Source organism: Dermacentor silvarum, unplaced genomic scaffold (assembly GCF_013339745.2).
Source record: "Dermacentor silvarum isolate Dsil-2018 unplaced genomic scaffold, BIME_Dsil_1.4 Seq685, whole genome shotgun sequence".
In the NCBI taxonomy this organism is placed as follows: domain Eukaryota; kingdom Metazoa; phylum Arthropoda; class Arachnida; order Ixodida; family Ixodidae; genus Dermacentor; species Dermacentor silvarum.
This window is the reverse complement of record NW_023606628.1, coordinates 11141-34001: the sequence shown is the minus strand read 5'-3', so window position 1 is coordinate 34001 and position 22861 is coordinate 11141. Positions and strand designations below refer to the sequence as shown.

General features: G+C 44.1%; 1 protein-coding gene across 1 annotated transcript; it reads right to left on the bottom strand.

The window, feature by feature from the left end:
- Positions 1–11811: 11811 nt before the first annotated feature.
- On the bottom strand, positions 11812–19762 carry LOC119435408 (uncharacterized; the record flags this gene model as incomplete). The annotated part of the gene is made up of 4 exons (XM_037702276.2): positions 19623–19762; positions 16497–16660; positions 16309–16398; positions 11812–11947 (listed from the first exon to the last, which is right to left on the bottom strand). Coding segments are annotated over exons 1-4 (454 nt in total), but the record flags the coding sequence as incomplete, so codon positions are not given.
- Positions 19763–22861: the final 3099 nt, after the last annotated feature.

The window sequence follows — 22861 nt, the reverse complement described above, 5'->3', positions numbered from 1 at the left end:
GGACGGCAGAATTACACGTTTAGTAATTTTAGGGCCGTGGCAAAAATTACATATTCATGACTGCATCACCCCACCCCTCCCCAGACCACGCCTATTCAAACAATAACTTCACAGAGGAAATGGGGCATCGCAATCCGGTAAATACAATCTATGATTGTTGTTTGGGAGACCATTGATTGTCCAGAGGAACTGCAGGCGCTGAAAGTAAGACACAGATTACAGTGCTTGCATTGTGAGCCAAAGTAGGTAAATTGATGCACACAGGGCCATCGACGGATGCTGAAGCACAAGGGTCCTGCCATTACATATGAAAATAACGCCACGCTCCTTTGGGTAAGTGCCTGATACAATAGCGCAAGTTGATTCGATATTTGTTATGCCCCCACAAGTGTCACAACTCATGCGTCATGTTGATTTGGTTCTAACGTGAAGTAGACCTATACAGTGTTTTATGCGCATCCAATGATCAATATGCGATCAATATACATGATGTGTATTATGTAGGCTATCGCTAAATTTTATTTAAAATGTAGTTCACGAAAGTTTTTCATTTTGCATTGATAAATTTATTCTGCTGATTTTATTACTGAAGACACTTCTGTATAGTGACCGAGGAGGAAATTACGCTGCTGCATTATTTTTATTCATCTCCTTGCCGTCAAACTGACTGCAGGTGCAGTTTATCGCCTTCGCAGTAGTCGTGATTGGCAGACGCGCGTCACTTACATCGCCTGCTACAATCGGTAGGCTTTGGGATTCAATGCGAGTTCAATGCATTGCACCTCATAATGAAGGCAGAAGGCGTGTTCTCCGGGTGAGTCCCATTCCCGTCGTGCGTTTCGTTCCTTCATATCGTTACGCGCAACGCTGTCCACGGTGTTCTGGTTCTCAGCACGAGGTCAGGGGTTCGACTTCCGCTCAGGGCGGCCTCATTCGGATGCGGGCGGAATGCAGAAACATTCGTGGGCTATAGCTATACGCACACTAACGTTAAAGAACACAGGGAGGTCTCACCTAATCTAGAGCCAACCCCTTACGGCGTGTCTTAGGGCCCTCTCTGTCGCTTTGAGACGTTAGGAGCCCTCGGTTGATTGAGTCGCAATGTCGCTTCAAACATTGCTTTTTTTAGGAGAGTCATGTGTCTAATTTTCTGGTTCGAAAAAAGCGAGCAGATGATGGGGTTAATCTGTAAAAAGCGTTAGAGCTTCGTTGAATGTGAATGTACAAATGTGGGTGCGCTGGTATGAAAATAAATTAGGACGAAGCCTGTAACGGTGGTGTAGATTTAGGGCGTGTTCCGAATCACCTTAAGTTAAACGAAAGAAGCGCGAAATGAAAGTGGGCGAGTGTTTTGCCAACGGCGATAACGACTTGCACTTGGACAATTTATTTGTATTGAGCTGTTGATTAGTGTGCCCAATAACAGTGCACACGCGTTCTAATATGGCGCACAACAAAGAAATAAAAACACATTAAGAAGATAAAGACCAAATTACATTTAACTGAGATGAGTAAGTCAGTACGATATTTTAAAACAGGTATCAATCATGAAAATGTCAGCATTGTCCTTGTCAATCACGTCAATAAATATGCATTGCAATCGAATTAAGGGGCTCGGATTAGAAACCTTATAAACTCTACACATATTATTCCGCCGAAATCTGCTTTTGCGGAAAACAACGAGAAATAGCGTGAAGCCAAAGCAGCCTCATAACGAAATTACTTCTATAACGAAGGAATAACTATGTACCGGTTCTATTGTTAGCAGTGCGGTGCGCGATATTTACAACGAAGTGACCTGTATAACGAATAATTTCAGAAGCCAGAATCACTTCGTTATAAAGGCGTTCGACTGTACGCCCACGAATACCCTTACGCAAGAATAACAAATCCCTCACCTAAGGTGGTCAGTTGAATGTCTTCACCTGTTAAAAGTGGAAGAGATCTGCTGTTTGGACAGGGCAGAAGCGACACTTGGGTGTCGGGTATGTGTCGGGAAAGAATAAGTTCAAAGTGCGTGGGGTAAGAAAAGTGCGAGTTTGTAGTTGGCGCCACAATATTTCTCTCTGGCGCGTGCTCGACACAGAGAGAGGTGGATACGCGTTGGTGTTTGTAATGTGTGCAAATTTCATGGAATGTGATGAGTGCGTCTTTATTGGTCTGTTGTTGGGAGTCATTGGCTTCTGGGGTAAGGCCCACATTTCTGTCCACTCGGTCCGTGAATCCTCGAGCAGCGGCATGAGCCATTTCGTTGCCTGATAGTCCTTGATGTGCTGGAGTCCAGATGAGAGCGATGTAGTTTTTTGGCGGGTGAGCGACTAGTAGAGAGTGCGCGAGGTTTGTAATGTAGCCGCTACTGAAGTTCCGGATAGCAGTCTTCGATCATGGAAGACTGCTATCATGCAGTCTTCCATGATACCATGATTGATACCATGATCGAAAAAGTGGCATGGAAATTTTCATACTAGGATGGTCCCATGTACCCATCGTAAGGAATATTCGCAAGATGTGTAACATGAGCAGCTTAGGCTTCCTGGTACATTACGTCGGAACAATAGCGCAGACCTGAGACTAGGACAGAGGAGGCAAGACAACACAAGCGCTTGTGTTGTCTTGCCTCCACTGTCCCCAGTCTCAAGTTTGCGCTAATGTTCTAAGGTGATTTTTTACAAGTCATTCAACGACTGCAGTCTGTTTGACTGATGACTTCAACCTAAACCTAACTTGAAGTGCGGAATACATAGCTGCTGACTGGATGAGGGCATCAAAGTGGCGTTCGTATTGACAAAACCGTAATGTTGAAAAAAACATCGGGGGTTACAAGAATATAATTTGGTAGAGGGAATTATTCGCCAACTGTTCAAGCACGTAGCCCATCATGCATTCCGGCCTTCTGGCTTGGAACCACCTTGTGGGTTCTCATAGCTTTTTGGTGTTATGTTTTCATTGAGGGTTGGGTGTACATAACAATATTCTGTCAATTATCTTCTAACTTATAAAATTAGATTGTATGGCGAACACTCGACGCGTATATCTGCTTAGAACATTCGAAAAAAAAAAAGAATTCTTCATTGTGGGTGTTTCAGAATATTTTTTTTTATATTAGCGTCACGCGTGCCTCCTAGATAGCACAAGGCCGGTGCACTTCAATCCGCGGAGTTATGGAATAAATAATTGTGAGCCTAAAACGCTTAGCTAAGAAAATGTAAGGCGATGAGTCGGTTTCCCATGATGATGATGATGATGATGACCATTTCCATATTGTGGCATATACCACCAACAAGGGATTAGCGAAGTATAGGGTGCTTTATTTAAAATAAAATCAGTTTTAATGAAAAATACCAGGACACCTAAGCTCTTGTTATGAGTTGTGAATGCGAAAGCATTATACTCTATTTGAACGTCGCTGAGCGCTCCATCGAGTTATGAACTCCTTGCGGGCAAGCGAGCGCGTTGAAACGCTTGGCCGACGCCTCCTAGATAGCACAACGCCGGTGTTGGGACTCGGGTAGCGTTTAGGCCGGTGATCCTTCAGCCAGAGGGATGAGTACATCCGGGAGTAAAGCGAGAGAAAAAAGGGTTTATTCTACATATTTACAGTGGCTCCAAATATGGAAGCCCACTCCATGGCAGTGCACTTTGAAGTGTCAGCTCACTACATGTCTGAGCACATATCAGAACACGTCAGGACTCACCACTGCACTCAAGGTGTCTTCTTATAAACATTCGTCTTCCCTAGTTGACCGACTAGGGAATCAGATGACCTTGACGCGGCCAATCAGAGGGGTCGTATTGTTCACTGAACTCCACCGGTAATGTTGCACCTTCGAAGCAAGGACGAGGCAATCCGGAAACAGGGGGGTTAACACTCCTTCCACGAAAGTCGGTGACTTAGTTTCTTGCCCTCCAACGGTCATCTTGCCAGGGTCGGCAGAATGGCCTTCTCGCTAATCCCCGTTTCTAACGAAGAGTGGCGGTTGTGGTCGGTCGCTTCTACGTGAGCTTCTTTGTCCGAACGTCACTGCCGGTGTCGGGCCACGTCGACCAGGTAGGCGGCCGCTGATGAAGGGGGTGTAATCGGGGGAAGCACCCAAAGAATGCCGCATTGACGAGTTGGGGCGCTTGTTTGCCCGTCTCGTCGGTGTCGGGGACTGTCGCCGTCTGGGCGACGCCGAATGAAAGGACCTTCCTCGATGGGAAATAATCAAATAATGCGCCCGTACGATTCGGGACGCAACACCGGTGCACTTCGATCCGCGGCGTTATGCTAACATGCCCGACTGCAATAGAATCTAATGGGGACGCTCCCGAGTAAGCTGCGGTGACTTTGACGTCACCGCTTTGGTCTTGCCGAGCTTGGCAATGAAATTTCAGCCCAAGTAGCATGAATCACGGCCGGACTAGAGGGGCGGCACGCGCGCACTTCCTTACGGCCTGTGCACCCAAGGAGGGAACAATAGGGCTAATTCTTCACAGCTCGTTGCAGCGTTCGCCGAGTGGGGGCGCGTCGAACCAACCCTCTATAAAGCCCCTTGATGTTAGAAAGTAGCGACACGCTTTGATCTACGCCGCCACACCCTCGCCGGCGCGGTCAACCTCCTCCTTTTCTCCCCCTCTTTCGCGGAGGCAGCGCATCCGCCACGCTGAATGGCTGCGGCGCGCGAGACTACCCGGTCAGGTGACCCTGACGTCACGAAAACTGCGCGGAACTTGCTTTCGCGCGCCTTTGGTTTCTCCCGCTCGCCATGAGCAGTCCAAGTAGTGGTCGCCCTGCCGCTCCGAACGTGTGTTTCCCAAGTTTTTCCATCCTTTCGTAGGAATCTGAGCTTCGTTTTCAGTGAAAATGCCTTGCTGCTGCGCGTTTCAATGCAGCAGCAGGTCAGAGAAAGGGCAAGCCTTATTTTATATCCCCCGAGGTGAACGGAATGTCGTGCGTCGGAAGCAGTGGCTCCATAACATCTGGAGAAGGGATTTCGCCCCTTCTAAGCACGCCGTTCTTTGCGAGGCGAATGTTGCAGCTTTCCTCATATTTGCGGATGAAGTTGCATGAAGATTTTAATGCTCTTCGCATAGCCGGACTCTTCGTTCAGTTCAATACAGAGCACCGATAACTGTGCATATAGTTTTTTTTCTTAAAGTGAGTCGGCTCAAATTTTTGTTGACTCTTCGACCCGTGACAAAGCTTTTTGTGTTTTCGCGCGTGCGTTAGTTTTCAAATGTATGTAATTTGTGAGTTAATGCCTGTAACTCATATTTGTAGTTGTGTGCGTGTGTGTGTGCGTGTTGTGTATGTGCGTGCGTGTGTGCGTGTATGTGTGTGCGCGCGCGCGTGTGTGTGTGTGTGTGCGTGTGATCCTTGCGCCTGATACTTGTGAAGCCAAGGAACTATTTTACTCTTATTGCGTGCTTATTGTATCTTTGCAAAGTTTCAATACTGCGAGCATTTCTTTTTCTTTACGTACTTTATGTTGCGAAGGCATGAACCGCAATATATATGTAGATAAGTGGTATTATGTATTATTCGCGCATGCTCATTAAGTACAAGCCACGCGCTTCTGATAATCTCCCTCAATTCTGATTAACTTGCCATCTTGAAGTCTGTAAGTTAATTATCAAGTGCCAGTCTTAGCAGTTTCCGTGTAAGCAATCAGCCTTTTGTTGTTGTTGTTTTTTTTTTTGAGAGAGAGACTTAGGTTACTCCCAGAGGTGATGGAATGTAATTTCTCGTCGTTTCATAGTGACGGAATACAGGCGCGTGTGTAAAGTTCTATGTTGGCTGTTTCGCAAACACAGCACGTATTTTGCACAGTGGCATTGGTACAAAGGCTTTTGGCCCACTCATTTTGGCGAATTCACTTTAAGTAAACTATCACATTTCTTCTTGGTTACCTTCTCTGAGCATTTTAAGAGCGAATATTGTGAACCAAATTCTAGTTTATACTCTACGCTGCTTATATTGTATGCACCCAATACACCTCCGCGTTACGGACTATCCAAGTGGCGACGTAGAGGTAAACAGCTCAGCCACTGCTTGGTACTCATTTTTTCGGAGCGCTTCCGCTTCTATTTATCGAAGCGTCCTCAAAAAAAAAAATGTCACGACGTTCTATCGGAAACGTACTTTCGTCATGACAGTTTCACAAGGGATAAATTCCCATACAACGCTTGAAAGGGCCGAATAAACAAGCGCGCGCATTGATTCTAATGCGGCTGCAGCGAGCCACTGGAGGGTTCAGCGCCGCGCCGGCCCGGTGAGGGGGAGAAATCCGAGGAGAATTGAGGAGGAAAGCGCGCGCGGGGGGGAGAGTGTCGCTACTTTCTAACATCAAGGGGCTTTATTGCCGGTGCCTCTGGGGCGCCTACCGTCGCGCCTCTAACCTAAGCTGCTTCGCATTATTGCGCGCGGAGCCGCAGGTGTTGCCATTCGTTGCGCAATCTGGAGAGGAGATGAGACAAGGAGAGGAGAGGAGGGGGAGAAGGATGCGCATGCGCAGTAGGGGTGTGGGCGCACGGCGGTTGGATGGATGGAGGGAGGTAAGGAGGGAGGGAGGGAGTGACATAGCCCCGAGCATAAGATGCTTCGCATCTAAAAACACATTTCTGGTTTGGGCGTAGCAATGAAAACGATCGCAAGCGTTAGCATTGCCTTCGAACTCCCGTCGGTGCGGCATGGTAGCGGGACTCAGTCTTCAAGAAAACAACAACTGTGTAGACGGACCCACGCCCACGGAGCTTTCAGGTGTCTCACAACGCCGCCCCATCAGGAACGGCGCTACAGTGGCGCAAGACATAAGACCGTCCCGAAAACTTCGGCGTTAGACCGAGCCCAGTCAAATATTACATAATGTTATTTTCACGGTTAGTGTGCGTTCCACTCAGACCATGCAGACCGCTCTGACGTTCTATGCAGTGCATACTTATACAAGCGCATCAAGAACGCTAGTGCGCTTAGGCGTGCGCTCATTAAACACTCGTCAGGTTCCCACGTATATCGGCACAAAGAAAACGTGAAAGCACGTTATTTGTAGAACTGGCTACGATATGCCGCACGACCATTCTCCGGGAGCCAAGTATGCAAAACGAGAAATCAGTTCTCACGGTTTCTAGATGCGGTGGAAAAAATCACAGCATATCCATGGGGTGAATGATGATGAGTGGGCGAAGCTCTGGAGGGAATCATCGGATCTCCCGCTTAAGGGGACGCTAGCACAAACGCGTTAGAAACGTGCAGTACTCTCTAGTAAGGGGGAGCGGCCACAGCGCCTTACGCAGCCATTTACACATGCCGGAACGTGCACCGCGTTTGCCGACGCCATCACATGACTGCTGAGAGAGTATACCCCCCGTATTCATAAACGCTCCTCGACTTGACTGGCGCTGAGCCGTGCTCCCTCAAGGGCTGCAGAAGATAGCGCCAACCTTTCCCTTTCCCTCAAGAACCACTTATCATCGACTTGAACTTGACTTGCCACCGCCTTGGGCAGCGCGTTCGAAACGCGTTGAAGGTAAGGCGGAGAGGCCACAGCGTCTTACACCAGCTTCTTACACGGGCCGTAACGCGCTAGCACAAACGCGTTAGAAACGCGCTAGAAACGCGGCCTTTCGTTAATGTTGGGTATTTATTGCCATCGTGGTGCGTGTGTCTATGTGCGCTTCGTGGAGTAGTGGTTAGCGCCGCGCGTTCGGAAGCGAGGGGTCCCTGGTTCGATTCCGCGCTACGGACACAACTTTCGGATTTTTTTTTCATAAAACGCCGGAAGCGTTCTCCGGAAGCTGGCTTCCGGAACCGGAAGCGGAACCGGAAGTGGAAACGGAAGCGGAACCAGAAGTGGAAGCGGAAGTCGGCTTCCGGTTATACTATACGTATACATATATATGTATATATGGGTATACATACATATACTAAAGCCCCACATGGATGGATGGATGGATGGATGGATGGATGGATGAGGCTGAACCCTTTAAATCGGGCGGTGGCATACGCCACCTAGCCATGACTATTAACATAATTTGTACTTTGTGGTGGGTGAAATTTCACCCCTGCCTTAATTTTATCCACCAATCAGATAACCTCTGTTTGGTTATTTCTACCCGCTTAAAGTCTATTTTGCCTTCACTGTTCCTAAACCCCAATGCTTTGAAAAAATCAGCCCCGTTGCCTTGCACTGTAGGGTTAAGCCCCTTACAGAAAAGTATGAGGTGTTCAGCCGTTTCCTCTTCTTCTCCACACGCACAGCACAACGTGTCTATACCTTGGTACTTGACTCGGTACATCTTAGTCCGCAATACTCCCGTCCTGGCTTCAAACAACAAAGAGCTTCCCCTAGAATTATCGTAGATATTTTCTTTGGCAATTTCTTGCTTGAAAGTTCGGTATGTGCCCAGTGCTGATTTCGTCTGCATCCCTGTTTTCCACAGACCCCTCTCTGTTTCCTTAACCTTTTTCTTAACCGCTGTTTCCTGGTTTGCACCCCTCCTGCAGTCCAAATATTTGATTGACAGTTTTCTGGTCAGCTTCCTCCATTTTGTATCAACATTCCTCATGTACAAATAACTGAAAACTCTCCTTGCCCACCGCTTTTCTGCCATCTCTCTCAATCGCTCCTCAAATTCTATCTTGCTGCTGGCTTCCCTGCCCTCGAATGACGTCCATCCCATGTCACCCTGTACCCCCTGATTTGGTGTATTTCCGTGTGCTCCCAGAGCCAGTCTACCTACCCCTCGCTGCTTAACTTCCAACCTTGCTCGAACCTCTGATCTCATGCACAGGACCGCATTGCCGAAAGTCAAACTAGGGACCATCACCCCTTTCCAAATCCCTCTACGGACATATACGGACACACAACGCCATCTATTGAGCAATTCATAAAGCTAGACGTGGCTACCTACTACGACGGGGACGAACGGGTGCCGCTATAAGGAGCTTCGCCCCTAAAACTGGCAGGCCTGCGCGGCACACGCAGCACAGTCACAACGTAAGCTAGACGAGCGTTTCGAAGAGTACTACCTAGTAATTTGAATGAATGCGTCAGGAACGCGCTTGGGACGCCGTCGCGCGTGCAAGCCGACGCGTTCCATCGCCAATGGCTAGTGTCATTCGGCCCAGCCAAGCGGCCGACAATGAAACTACGGCTGTCACATTCGCTCTTATTGCAACGCGCCCAATCTAGGGCACTCAACGTGATCCCGAGCGTCCGTCGGTATGTTAGCGCCATCTAGTTAAGGCGAAAGCGAAATTTACGGTGTCTGAAATATTGCGTTTGCCGGCGCCTTGACTAGATGGAGCCACCATACCGGCGGAGGTTTGGGACCACGTTGTTTGCGTTCCGCGTCTGAATCGCATCTCGTCGTCTGCGTCTGCGCGCCTGCATAGGGCGCATTTATATTGACCCTTTTTGCGGCGATCCCGCGGGCGCTGCCATGTTTGATCACGTGGTGACGCGTCCATTGCTTGCCTCAACTGCCTCCGTTGCCTCCTTGTTTACAATGAAAGTGTATGACGCCGGCGCGGCTAATACCCATGCCACACGGGCAAAGTAGAGTGCACTTTGAGCGAGTGCACTTCGCGGCTAGTGTCATTCGCAGGTTGCCACACGGGAACGCTTAGTGACACTCACTGCAGAGTGCACTCGCCGGCGAGTGTGTTTGGCGAACTCACTTCGCGGCGGCGAAGTGTGTAGCCTCGTTAGCAATGCTTAGAAAATACATGAAGTGATATTGAAAGAAGGTTCAGGAGTAATTTTTCATAACATTGTTTTAAATTGCTAACGTTACAAGATAATAAAATGTGCCACACCGCAAAAAAAAAGAACAAAAAAGAAACGGCAAGAATAGCAAAAAAAAAAAAAGCTCTCGCTCTCGGGCTGTTCACGACCACGCCGGATAATTACTGCGCAGTTGTTTGGCGGATCGAGTAGTTTAGACTGTTGCTAGTCAAGTTGCCGTCGTTGCCGGCGCTTATAAAGGTGGATTGTAAATGTTGTTTCTAACAATAATAAACTGTTTTTGCGCACACATTTTTATATTAGTAAATATATGCTTTCCCGTCTGACTCCCGGTTGCCATGGCCATCAATTTGAAAGAACACTTCTCTTTCTCGTGTAGCAGCGCACCCCCAAAGTGACACTCAGCGCGCTGAAGTGCACTCGCTCGAAGTGCACTTTACTTTGCCCGTGTGGCACGGGTATTAGAAAAACCTCTGTGTTGGGTGATATCGTAGACGGTGACTGGGTGGACTACACGAAGCTTTGATCACAGACAGCTTCAGAGAACACGCAAAAGCGCTTTCGGAGGTGATTAAGCTATGTCCAAACGGCGCACTGAGCAGCGTATATTGTGCTTGTTCTAGAAGCGGGGCTAAATATGTATTGCAAGCTACCCAAACATTCTGCTCATGGATTGAATCAGGATTAGTGTGTCTTGCTCTTTGTTCTATATTTGGCAAATATTTTGAAGCAGCAGCAGCTTGTCAGTCTGACTCAGTGAAGTTCCTCGGTGAAGCCACTATCTGATTTTCTGCCTAATCGCTCGCGGTTGTGCTCACTTCCGATAGATTTGTTTTTGCTGCGCACAAGGCTTGAAACGCAGCTGTTTTATACATTGTAATACCTTGTAGCAAATATCTATTACCGCTAGTAACTCGATTACTCTTGTGGACCGTCACGAAACATTCAGCTTCGACCATAAATCGTGCGCCATCGGTGTAGTCCATCATTTATTGTGCGTATATAGTGCACATATATTCAAGTATGCGCCCATTCACTTTTCTTGATACATCGGCGATAGAGTGGGCGTAAGTTTTCCTGCCATTTGGCATAGATGTGTATAGATAACGTGCGCGAAACTTACTATGACAGCAAGTGGCGCTGCTCCCTTTGTCATTGTTTAACGAGTGGTACTCACTCTTGTCGACGTTCTGGGACTGAAGCCTTTCCTTTGAAGGTTTGCGATACAATGCTGGCGGATGAGCAAATTTCTGTATCCCCGAGGAAAGCCGTACATCTCGAAGTGCCGGTAACACGTTCGGACAGTTGCAGCAGCGGTCCGCGAACCACAGAGATTCATTCCATTCCTTAACATGCCAGTCACTATTTTTGCTGCCAACTACTGCACATATTTTCAATCCGCATGATTCAATCCAGCATGATTGGAGCACAGTGCGTTAGCGAAAACTCAGTTGCATTTCCGACAGCTGATCGCACAGAAGCAAGGTAGAAGCGGGAATGGATTCGTAGTCGTGCGCGGTCGCTGAGGAGACGGATGGCGCGCCGCCGTAAGCGCCATCTCGTTTCTCTAAAACAAACTGCTGCGCGAAAAGGGTCAGTAGTACATTTTCCCGCTCTTGAATGGCAAGCGCTTGCGTGGCTCAGACAAAAAAAAAAAAAAAAAAGCTTGCGTTGCTCAGTGGTAGAGTATCCGCCTGCCACGCAGCGGGCCTGGGTTCCATCCCGGCGGAGAGCGGGTACTTTTTTTCGCATGTGATAGCGGCTACGGGGCGGCGGCGGTGGCATCATCGCGACCCGAAACGGCTATTGGAATGAGCCCATAACAGCTTACGCTGTAAAAGGGAACGCCAGGCATTCTAAATAGGTTCAACACCATGTCGATATGAAACACATGCTTAGTGGCTTAAATGTCTAGGTATGGGTGCTGGGAAAACATTGTCTTTGCTACAGCAAAAATTTCCTTTCACGAAAGAGAAAAAAAAGAAAGACGTAAGCGATATTACACTAATTGGTGAAATTGTGTAACACATAATTGTAATGATATTTAGCCGTATAAAGCTATTTCAAGTAAAACAGTTTGTCTTACGGTAGTCTCTACGGTGCGGAGGCGTATGCGGGTCAGGGGGTTGCGTTTCATACAATTTATGAGGAATGCGACCATCTGAAGACCGCGCCATTCCCAACAGAGGCTTTATGCGCATAGTGTCATTGAGTAAGCCTTCCTACAAACAGAAAAGAAGACCATAGGTTCAGTTACAACATGGCTAAACAACACGTAAACTAACAGGAAGGAAAAGCCGTATAAATGCGATATAAGCACGGTCTCTATCATACCGGCGCCATCGCTATTTAAACAAGTAACATTAACATAAATGACAAGACAGTGTCGCCCATAGTTTAATGCTCCGTACGTTTTATTATTTTTTGTTGATGTATAATCGATGCAATCAATAAGACACGCGTACACAACAAATCTCGTTGACATATCAATCAACTTCGCATATAACCCATTCAACAGCTGTTTTATCACATGTTGTCACTCATTACATTTCGTCTCTTTCATCTTCAAATATCATTAGACAGCCTCCCTTTTGATAACCTCATGAACAAAAATATTACTAGGTTTTCAGAACGCAATAATCTTCTCTTACCTAAAATCAGATCCAACTATGGGAAATTTACACTTCTCGTCTGTAGTATTTCACTTTGGAATCGCATCCCTGATAATATTAAGTCATCTCTTTCATTGCAGTTTTTAAACAGAATATGAAAAGAATACTGTTAGCAGAACCATCTTTTCATTTGTAATAAATACATTTTCATAATTATTACACTTTTTTACATTACTTTTATTATTGTATTGTTAAGCTTCATTTTTCTGTAAAACAATTTGTATATTTCTTTGTTAGTAATATGTAGAAGATCCAAATTTTTTGTTACACATTACTAGATATTCCAGCTTATGAATATTTATTGGGATATTATGGTATAGCGCTGTTTTAATACACATCTATTATTTCCTATTTATTGTAACTCGTTCCCTACGTATTGTATTTCTTGACGTGATTTTTTTTTCTTTTTGTTTTCTTTGTTTGTTCGCCCCCTTATTGCAGCTCTAATACTCATATGTACCCACTAAGGATAGGAGGTACCCCTGGAAGTTTCTCCCTCTGGGACCTCCTGATGCTGTGTATAATATGTAAGCCCGTTTTTCGTACGTGCAATAAAAAACAATAAACTTGAACTGAACTTAGTTATCCTGCCTTTTAGATTTCACATGTTATGTAAGATGTCTCGAAATATCCCTTTGGGTACCGCAGGAATGAAAACCTTAAAACATAATTTTATGCTTAAAACAGCATCTACGAAAAACAAGAACTATACAAAACCACCACGTCCAGGAGCAGTAGCCCCTCACACGAATGGGACTTGCATCAGGGCGGGTTTGTTGAAAGCTGATCACGCACTCTCCGCCATCCCTAGAAGATCGCCCCTGAGGTCTATAGCCAGTATGGTAGACATTTGCTTGGTCTAGACTAGCTTAACTGAGCGGTTTGTAAATGCAGCTATGGCTGGAATTGTAGACAAATACCCCGCTGGTACGAGCTGTTGAGACGCTTTTCTCTTGATGCCCTTTGCCACACCTCTACGGGACAAGTGAAATAAATATTAGATATTTTCTGGACGTTTTACCGGATGGGCGTTTTAAAAACAAACTGGGCGTTTTTCCGAATGAGTGGAGGCGCGAACGTGAACGTTCTGCATGGTTGAGCCGCCTAGTGGCGGAGAGCTCAATCAGACAAACACAGAGCGAATATTGCAATAACCAAGTGTATTCTACATTGTGCTGGTGTAAATTTTCAGCACAGGTGTAATCGTATTTCTGCCGAGAATTTACGCCAGCAGCTTAGTAAAATACATTTGATTACTGCAATATTATCTGTGTTTTGCTGGTATAGGTCTGCGCCACCAGGTGGCGGCACCATGCGGTTCACGTTCACGTTTACGGCTTCGCCCCTCCAGTAAAACGCCCAGTCCGCCTGCGTTTACCGGAGTACCGGCCAAACTGAAACTCTCTTTTAATCACGTGCTAACGTTTTCTTCGTCTGAAAAGAAAGCACGGATATTGTAAAAAAACATTTTCCACGCAATCCTTGCGCTCAATCACACGTAAACTCTTTGTTTCTTCGGTTTGTGCATACATATTTTAATGTAGCGCCAGCCGCTGCCGCATTCGATTTAGGTAGATGTGCCAGTTTCTGGCGTGGTTGGCGTATTTCTAAGACGCACAGAAATGCTCTGGTGTATCAGCCGCATTGTTCGCAATGGAGATTCATTAATATGCTAGTATAACTGTGCACGCTTCTGGAATAGAGGTAGAGGATCGTATTACCTGTCTCAAACCCGATCAGCTGCACCGAAAATCACATGTTTGCACTGCATTACAACAATGAGAAACAATGTGAAAGCTACACAGGTCAGTGTGCCGCCTACAGATCAAACTAGCGTCCTCATCAAATCCATACTCTCGAATCGAAGACCGCTGCCATGGCATAGCTACTTTAAACGAACAATTTTATGAACTGAAAATAGCCTTTGGCATTTGAAAAACTAAGTGTAGATCTGTAGATTCTGCGAATTGTTTATTTGTCTAATGTGGACAAGATCAACGCGGACATATTTTGCGAAAAGCCATTTTACAGATAGTCTTTTGAGAGGTATATTATGTGTATCTTCACGCTTCTAGATTGACAATATTCACAACAATAAATGTTACATCATAATTAGGTCGAATGGAAGGAGGAACTATTTTAAAGAAGATCTATTATTGTCGCGAAGTTAACAAGCGAGGCCTTGGCAAAACGGTGTTCTTTTAGTAATGGTTGACACTCGGACAGCGCGTGTTCTACTACGCACTTCGTCGTTATCGTTCCAGTGGCCGGTGGCTGCAGGTGCCAGCCCATCTCGCGTCATTTCTCCCCTTTCAAAAGCGACCGTCCCGGCCGGCTATCGACAATAATGTTCATAAGGTGGTAGAACAGCTCTAATGGCAATTGTGGTCGCAGAAATCCACGGATAACAAGAACACTGCACAGGCCGGGGAATGGTTTGAATGGTGCACTTCACTAGCGGATGTAGTACGGCTTTATCCGTACTACGTGCAAGAAATTCGGAACGGGGAAGTCGTCGGCTCAAGCGAGGATCAACACCAGCGGCATGACTTCGTAATTCACGTCGTTAAAGCGGCGCACAACCTCGCATGGGCCGAAGTATTGTCGCAATATTTTCTTCGAGAGCTCACGGTCCGTGAGCTCTCCCCACCCGTACGTATAGTCGCCAGAGTTGCACTCGACATTCCGTCGTCTCTGGCTGTAACGATGGGCGTCAGTACTCTGCTGGCTGCGGATGCGGTTCCGAGCAAGCTGGTGAGCTTCCTCGGCTTTCTCAATGAAGTTACCAGCGCCCTCGCTTGTCGTGGTGCCGTTGTTTACTTACATCCCTATACGTGTGGACGTGCAACACGAACGAGTCTACGAATAACGTCACTTACAGAGCATTCATTGTAAGAAGTGCTATATAGGTCACTATTCGTTCTGGCAAGTATGGAAACATTGCAAAAAAGAGTGTATTTTAGGCCTTGGTGCTGAAACATGAGTGTTTTATGAGACGGTACTAAGCAGGACGGTAAGCGAAAGAAATTACAAGGCAGACTTTCGGCTTTCTACCGAAAGTAAGAGCAAAAGATAATCAAAGAAAAGTGAAAGATTTTTTAGAGGTAATCACAACAACAAAAAAAAGGTGGGTATTACTCTTGAGGAGATTTCTGGGCTATCTTCCCTGTACCGAAAAATTTTAATTCTGTTTTCTTTAGAACCATGTTTCTGTGAAAGAAGGAACATTTCATTTCCAACCGCTGAACCTTCCGAAATCATTTTTCTGTAGGTCGTTGCCAAGCTTCTTTCGTACCTACCGAACCACCATAAATATGTATTGTTGAAAAATTTCGTGTTTATATTACATTTGTATTCAAAAAATGTCAGCGTTTCATCCGGCAGTACAGACAATTTTTTAGAAAGTAGGATCACAGATAAAATATATTGCGTTATTTCGGAAGGCTCGAAACAAGCCAAACAAATTTAAAATGGGTATGAAATAAAATGTTTCATATAAATATTTTAAACATCTTGAAGTTCTATATTCCAATATCATAAACAGAGTTCATTATTAGTGCCTAGTATTCAGCGTGTCACTGCAATGGAGTTAGTCAATAGGTTTATGAAAAATCTTCATAAAGCAAAGTGTGACGATGCATTGTCCCGTCAAATATACGGCTATACCGACATTTTCAGCTTGTTTTCACGAAAAAAGTGACTCCATCATTCTATCAAATCCATCATGATAGTCGACTTCTCATCCCCCGTTAGATAGAGGACATACATACATAAAAAGCGCCCTATTTAGTTACTAACAGTGTCGTATAAAAGATGAAAGATATAGGCAAAATGAGCCGATCGAAAGAGTATATATTGTTTTCGTTTTTACCTACACTTTAACATCTTTATCAGCAGTAAGCGGTCCTTACCACGCTGACACCGTCATCTGTTCGAACCATAAGTGAAGCCATCAGTTCCGCGTCATGATACAAATCTTTCTCGTAAATGTCTTTCCGCATCTGCAGAGAAATAAAGGTTGTGATGCAGAAACTGTGAAGAGCAGAGCCTGAACTTTACTAAACATTTGCTAGGACTAGGAAAGAGTATATGCACTTACAGGGAGATGTATTCGTTCACCATTTTCTTCAGATATGAACATGAAGTCGTCAGAGAATACTTCGCTCTTTTTCAGATTGAGAGTCATATGCTCGTTTATTCTCAAAACTTTATCTTCGCCAGATCCTCGTGCGCTAAACAAGGTTGGATAGACAATACCATAGTCTGTTTCAAAGAAATGGGAAAACAAATTTTTGAGTAAACAGGGATAGCTGAAACACTAACACCAGTATGAGACATTTTGCTTATCAAGTTCAAGCACGTTTTGTACAATAAAGTCACCAAACGTGGTGCTCCTAAAGTGGTTTTTGATTCATTGGTTTCTTATTAAGGACAACAACGGAGGGGCTGTGACTGACATTTCGAGACCCCTATAAAAATCTTCATAAACCAAAATGAGACGACGCGTTGGCCGTCAAATATTTGGCTATACTCACGTTCTTTTACACACTAAAATATCTGGACATTTACAGCGCTTAGGGTGTGTGGTGTCAAAAATGAGGTGCTGCCAGCTCTGAAGTGATCGCGCAACTGGTAAGTTCTGCCGAATACTTGCGGGGCATCAGGCAGGCAACTCGCTTGTTGTGCTAACTTTCAGTAGCGTTATACAACACACACACACACACACACACACACACACACACACACACACACACACACACACACACACACACACATATATATATATATATATATATATATATATACAGGGTGTTTCAGCGAACACTTGCAAAATTTATTTAAGCTTGCCTGGGGCGATAGCCCAATTCTAGTTAATGATGTGGTCTACTCGAAGAGGCGTACATTACTTGCACAAAAATTGCACTGCATAATCAATAATTAACAAAAATTCACAAAATAATTTTTAACTAATTACCTGATGGCCCGTATTGCAATTTACAAATTGTAGCCGCGGAGTTCGCAAGGCGGATCCACTTGGAATGAATTCCCAGGATGACACCAGTTTCGAGATAATAATTCCCGAACTTTGCGGAGAAATGCATTGGCGTTCCTGTTAATTTTGTGCTTCAATGTATAAAGCGAAGTTTTGTTAAGCAACTAACTGAACGCCAATTCATTTGTCTGCAAAGTTCTGGAATTTATATTTAAAAACTGGTGTCATACCGAGATTTCATTCCAAGTGGATTCGTCTTGCGAACTCCACGGCTACAATTTGTAAATTGCAATATGGGCCATCAGGTAATTAGTGAAAAACTTAATTAGTGAATGTTTGTTATTAATGAGATTATGTATTGCAATTTTTCGTGCAAGTAATGTCCGCCTTTTGGAGTACACCAGTTCATGAGCTAAAATTGTTTAAGAATTGTTGAAAGTGTTCGCTGAAACACCCGGTATATATATATATATATATATATATATATATATATATATATATATATATATATAGCAAATTACAGTGTTGTACACAAAAAAAGAGACGGCGGTTTCAACTGAAGCCCAAGGATTGAAAACGATAACAATGTTTGTGGTTTCCCTGTAGGCGTCACAGAACGGAAGACTTTGGAAGACTTTGCTTAGTATTGCACTGTTCATAGTGGTTAAAAATGCGCAGGTTGGATGTGGCTATTGTCTGTTGGTAAAGCTGGTGCAGGACAACCCTACTGACAATTTTGTATGATAATTGTACGAGAAATGTAGGATATGCATGCATATCACACAGATTTGATGAGAAGTAAGCGCTTTTCTACGCATCATCATTATCAGCCTATATTTATGTCCACTGCAGGACGAAGACCTTTTCCTCCGATCTCCAATTACCCCTGTCTTGCGCTAGCTGATTCCAACTTGCGCCTGGGAATTTCCTAACTTCATTACTGCACCTAGTTTTCTGCCGTCCTCGACTGCGCTTCCCTTCTCTTGGTATCCATTCTCAAAACCTAATGGTCCACCGGTTATCCATCCTACGCATTACATGGGCTGCCCAGTTCCACATTTTCCGCTTCATGTCAACTAGAATATCGGGCATCCCCGTTTGTTACGATCCACACCGCTCTCTTCCTGTCTCTTAACGTTAGGCCTAACATATTTCGTTCCATCGCTCTTTGTACGATCTTTAACTTCTTCTCGAGCTGCTTTGTTAACCTCCAAGTTTCTGCCCCATATGTTACACCGGTAGAATGTAATGATTGTACACTTTTCTTTTCAACGACAATGGTAACCTGCCAGTCAGGATTTTGAAATGCCTATTGTACGCATATTCAACAATATCGTTAAATATCGTCAATATCGTCAATCTTTCTAAATATTGTAAAATTTCCACAGTTCGTGGGATCCGCATATTTTTTGCCTTGCTTGAAATCAGCAATGTTGTTCCATTTGCATAACAGATAATGGAACCTTGAGGGTTTGAAATAACCGCTGTAGAAAAACCGATACAAACGCTAAACAAATATGGTAGCAATGCGCATTTGCAAGGTGAACGGCTTTATTGGCCTGTAATTCAGTTGTGAATTCACTTAAGGAAGGCTACTGTTTTCGGTACTTGAATTAACTGGCTGTTGCGTTGAAAGAGATTGCGTGCGTAGCGTAAGAACATAATTCACCACAGAAAATTTTGGGATGGTGTTAATCAAAGGTTTTCAAGGCTGACGTAACTCTCTCGAATTAACCATGAATATGGAGAGTTGTAATGGTTGTACACTCACAATGCATGCATGGCTGTAAGAAATGTCATACTTTATAGGAATGAACGTCCCCATAGTTAATGTATGTTTCTTTGTTTCTAGACTAAGCTGATTCATAGCAAAGTGAAAGAACAGTGATAGAAACACATGATAAGACATACAATGCACAAATACCAACTGTTTATTTATATCTGTGTTTTCGTATTTAAGCAGCAGGAAAAAGTCAAAACAATCTAACTGAAATGACAGTCTTACTTCTAATGTGTTTTATTTTACGATTAAGTGCCACTTAGAAATACCACCTAACAACCAGCCGAACAGATTAGATTGTTGAAAGCTGATGATCACAAATTTTAAATGGCCATTTCTTTGCCGCAGTGCAGCTAATGCAACGAAGGCTGAATCATGAAAAAAGATCAAATTCCCTGTTTTATAAACCCAGGGATCAACGGAAGTAGTTATTAAAACGAAATCACACGTACCTCTGATAGCCAATGATAAACCAAAATTACAAAGTAAGGACAGCAGGAGTATTGATACCGTCATAACGCTGTGCGACGAGCGTACACTTGCATGCGAAGACTTGCGGACTGATATATTTCGCTTCAAAAAAGGTGCTCTAATAAAGTGGAGGGAAACCTTACATTTTGATGTTATTTTACTTCAAATGATGAGATCTTTCGTACTCCGCATATGTCATTTATTTTGGTGACATGTATAAGATAGTGATGACTAGTAAATGTAGCGTTATATGTGCTCCTGTTAAAGAGCAGAGTGACCGATACGAAAGACCACGGTTTCTAAGGGCAAATGCACCGAAACTGTACGTTTGTTCAACACGAGAACACCGGGGAAACCTGTGCATAGCATAACACAAAATATTGGCGCTCTGTTCAGGATGGTACATGGCATGGTTTGCGTGTTGAAGCAAGATACATCGAAAACTCTCACATGAATTTTTTTATTTAGATTTACTATTTTCCTAATTTAGGCAACTAGCGCGATTAAGCTTCCCATGTTTAGCGCTTTCTTCATTTCGATGTGTGGCTCTTATTACCGATATGAGGGAGAGCGTTCGATTGCGTACAATGTGGCTGGTGTATTTTAGCTTTCCAACAGAATATCCATATGCCTTTTTATTTTTGTCCATTACCCAATCTTTTCAGCTAGTATGCCATGAGTAACAAAATGCCTCAATACGCTAATCTTATTTATTCACAGTACCTTACAGGCTCCTCATCGGAGCATAGTGTAAGGGGGGCGTTACATGGTTAATTATAACTTAACATATATGGTGACAAATACAGAAAAAATTATGTAGATATGTGCGGTAAATAGCAAAGTGACCGTGGAATTACAAGGCGTCATAACACGTATCAAAAATAAAAATAGGAACATGAGCTAAAGTGTGTAATAAAAGTGCTTATTAGAATCACATTGCTCCTTCTCAATTAAGAATACAGATCGATTAAAACAACTTATACAATGCTTAACATAAAATTAATTTCAACAAGGAAAAAGAAAAACAGGCGAGAACATGTCCGATACAAGTAAATATGGTATTCGACAAGTATTTAACAGTTACAACGCAGGCATGAAATGTTCATGCAGACGGCTATGGAATGCTCGGCTATCTGTAATGGAGGCGATATCGCCAGGAAGATCATTCCAAAGTGAAATGGCACGCGGCAACGCTGATGACTTAAACGCTTGCGTTTTATCAAAGATGCGCTTGATGCTAACGTGATTATGGAGCCGTCGAGACAGGCGCATTGGAGTTTCCAAGGGTAAGACAGGTGGCCTGGTGTGGTTAATGTATCCATGAAGCAACCATAATAAAAGGGAAGCAGAACGACGAATTTGAAGAGGGTGCAGTGAATTCTCAAGTTTAATTTTTGTTATGCTAGACTTGCGGTCATAATTTCCAGATATGACCCGGGCAGCCCGGTTTTGTACGCGTTCTAAGTTAGAGAATAAGTAATCTTGGTGGGGCACCAGGGGCGGTATTCTGTAAGAGTCTACCTAGTGGACTGTCCATTTCGGCGACCGTTGATTCGCTGCTGCTTGACGTGCAGGAAGGTGCCAGCCAGTCTCCTTCCTGCACGTCCAGTAGCAGCGAATCTACGGTCGCCGAAATGGACAGTCCACTAGGTAGACTCTTACAGAATACCGCCCCAGATCGATGACGCGAATTCCAACTGTGGGCCAATGAACGTTAGGTACCCCAACTTGCGAATGTTAGGTGGCGTTTTACGCAGGTTGCGTCTAGTGTAGCCAAGTGTTTTGGACGCTTTAGCGCAGATATCAGCAATGTGGGGGGCCATGAATGGTTTTGAGTCAGGTGTATTCCTAGACACTTGTATGACTGAACACGATTTATGGCAGAGTTGTTATTATAGTAGGAAAAATCTGAGTGGAATTTTTTTGCGACTGAACGTAACTAATCTGCATTTGCCCGAGTTTAGAACAATTTGCCATTTACTACACCACGTACTTATTAGGTGAATGTCATTTTGCAGAATAACGTGATCTTCTGGAGAACTTATTTTTCTGTAAACGATACAATCATCAGCCAATAGTCTTATACTTGAAGAAATCTTATTGGGCAGATCATTTCTGTAAATTAGGAAAAGTAGGGGGCCCAGGATGCTTCCCTGAGGGACTCCTGAAGTGACATCAGCCAGAGAAGAAGCACGGTTATTAATAACAGTAAATTGTTGACGAAATGATAAAAAATTTAAGGTCCAAGATAAACTAGCAGAGTCCAGTCCAAGGGAATTTAATTTTGAAAACAGCCTGCATTGAGCAACACGGTCAAAAGCTTTAAAAATCAAGGAAAATGCTGTCAGTTTGTAAGTTATTGTCCATGTTAAAGTGCAAGTCGGTTGTAAACTCAAGCAATTGCGTATCACAGGAAAGATTTTTTCTAAAGCCATGTTGATTAATGAAAAGGAAATCATTAGACTCCAGGTGGCTGTAGAAGTGCGATGCGATTATATGTTCCAGCAACTTACATGAAATTGTTACCATCAATGACAATGACTCACCAGAGGTACCAGTAGAATCGGGTGTACCTCAAGGCTCTGTATTGGCGCATTTACTCTTCCTCATTTATATTAACGACCTGCCTAATCAAATCACTAGTTCTGTTTGTTTATTTGCCGACGATTGCGTAATTTACCGAAAAAATAACTAATGATTCTGATGTGGTTACATTACAATCAGACCTTGATAACGTTACAACCTGGTGCTCCGGCTGGCACATGAATCTTAGCACCTCAAAATTCATGAGCATTCATGAATGTAAATTCATGACAATCTCACGTAGCAAAGTATTTTTTTCTAACTACCATCTTAACAGCATCCCACTCAAAGCAGTATCGTGTTATAAATACCTCGGAGTGCACATTACAAATAATCTCTCATTGAAACGACATATCCAACACATTACATCAAAAGCTAACCGCATGCTGGGCTATTTAAAACGATATTTTGCACTCACACCTTCTCCCCTGAAAAAACAGTTGTATGTCACCTACCTTCGGCCTAACATAGAGTATGCATCATCTATATGGGACCCTCATCAATTAACATTAATTAACAGCTTAGAAGCTGTGCAGAATCGGTCGGTTCGTTTTATTCTTAACAATTACCAGCTCACAGCAAGCGTACTAGCATAAAACTTGCCCTAAACATATCTCTCCTGTTTAAACGCAGAAAA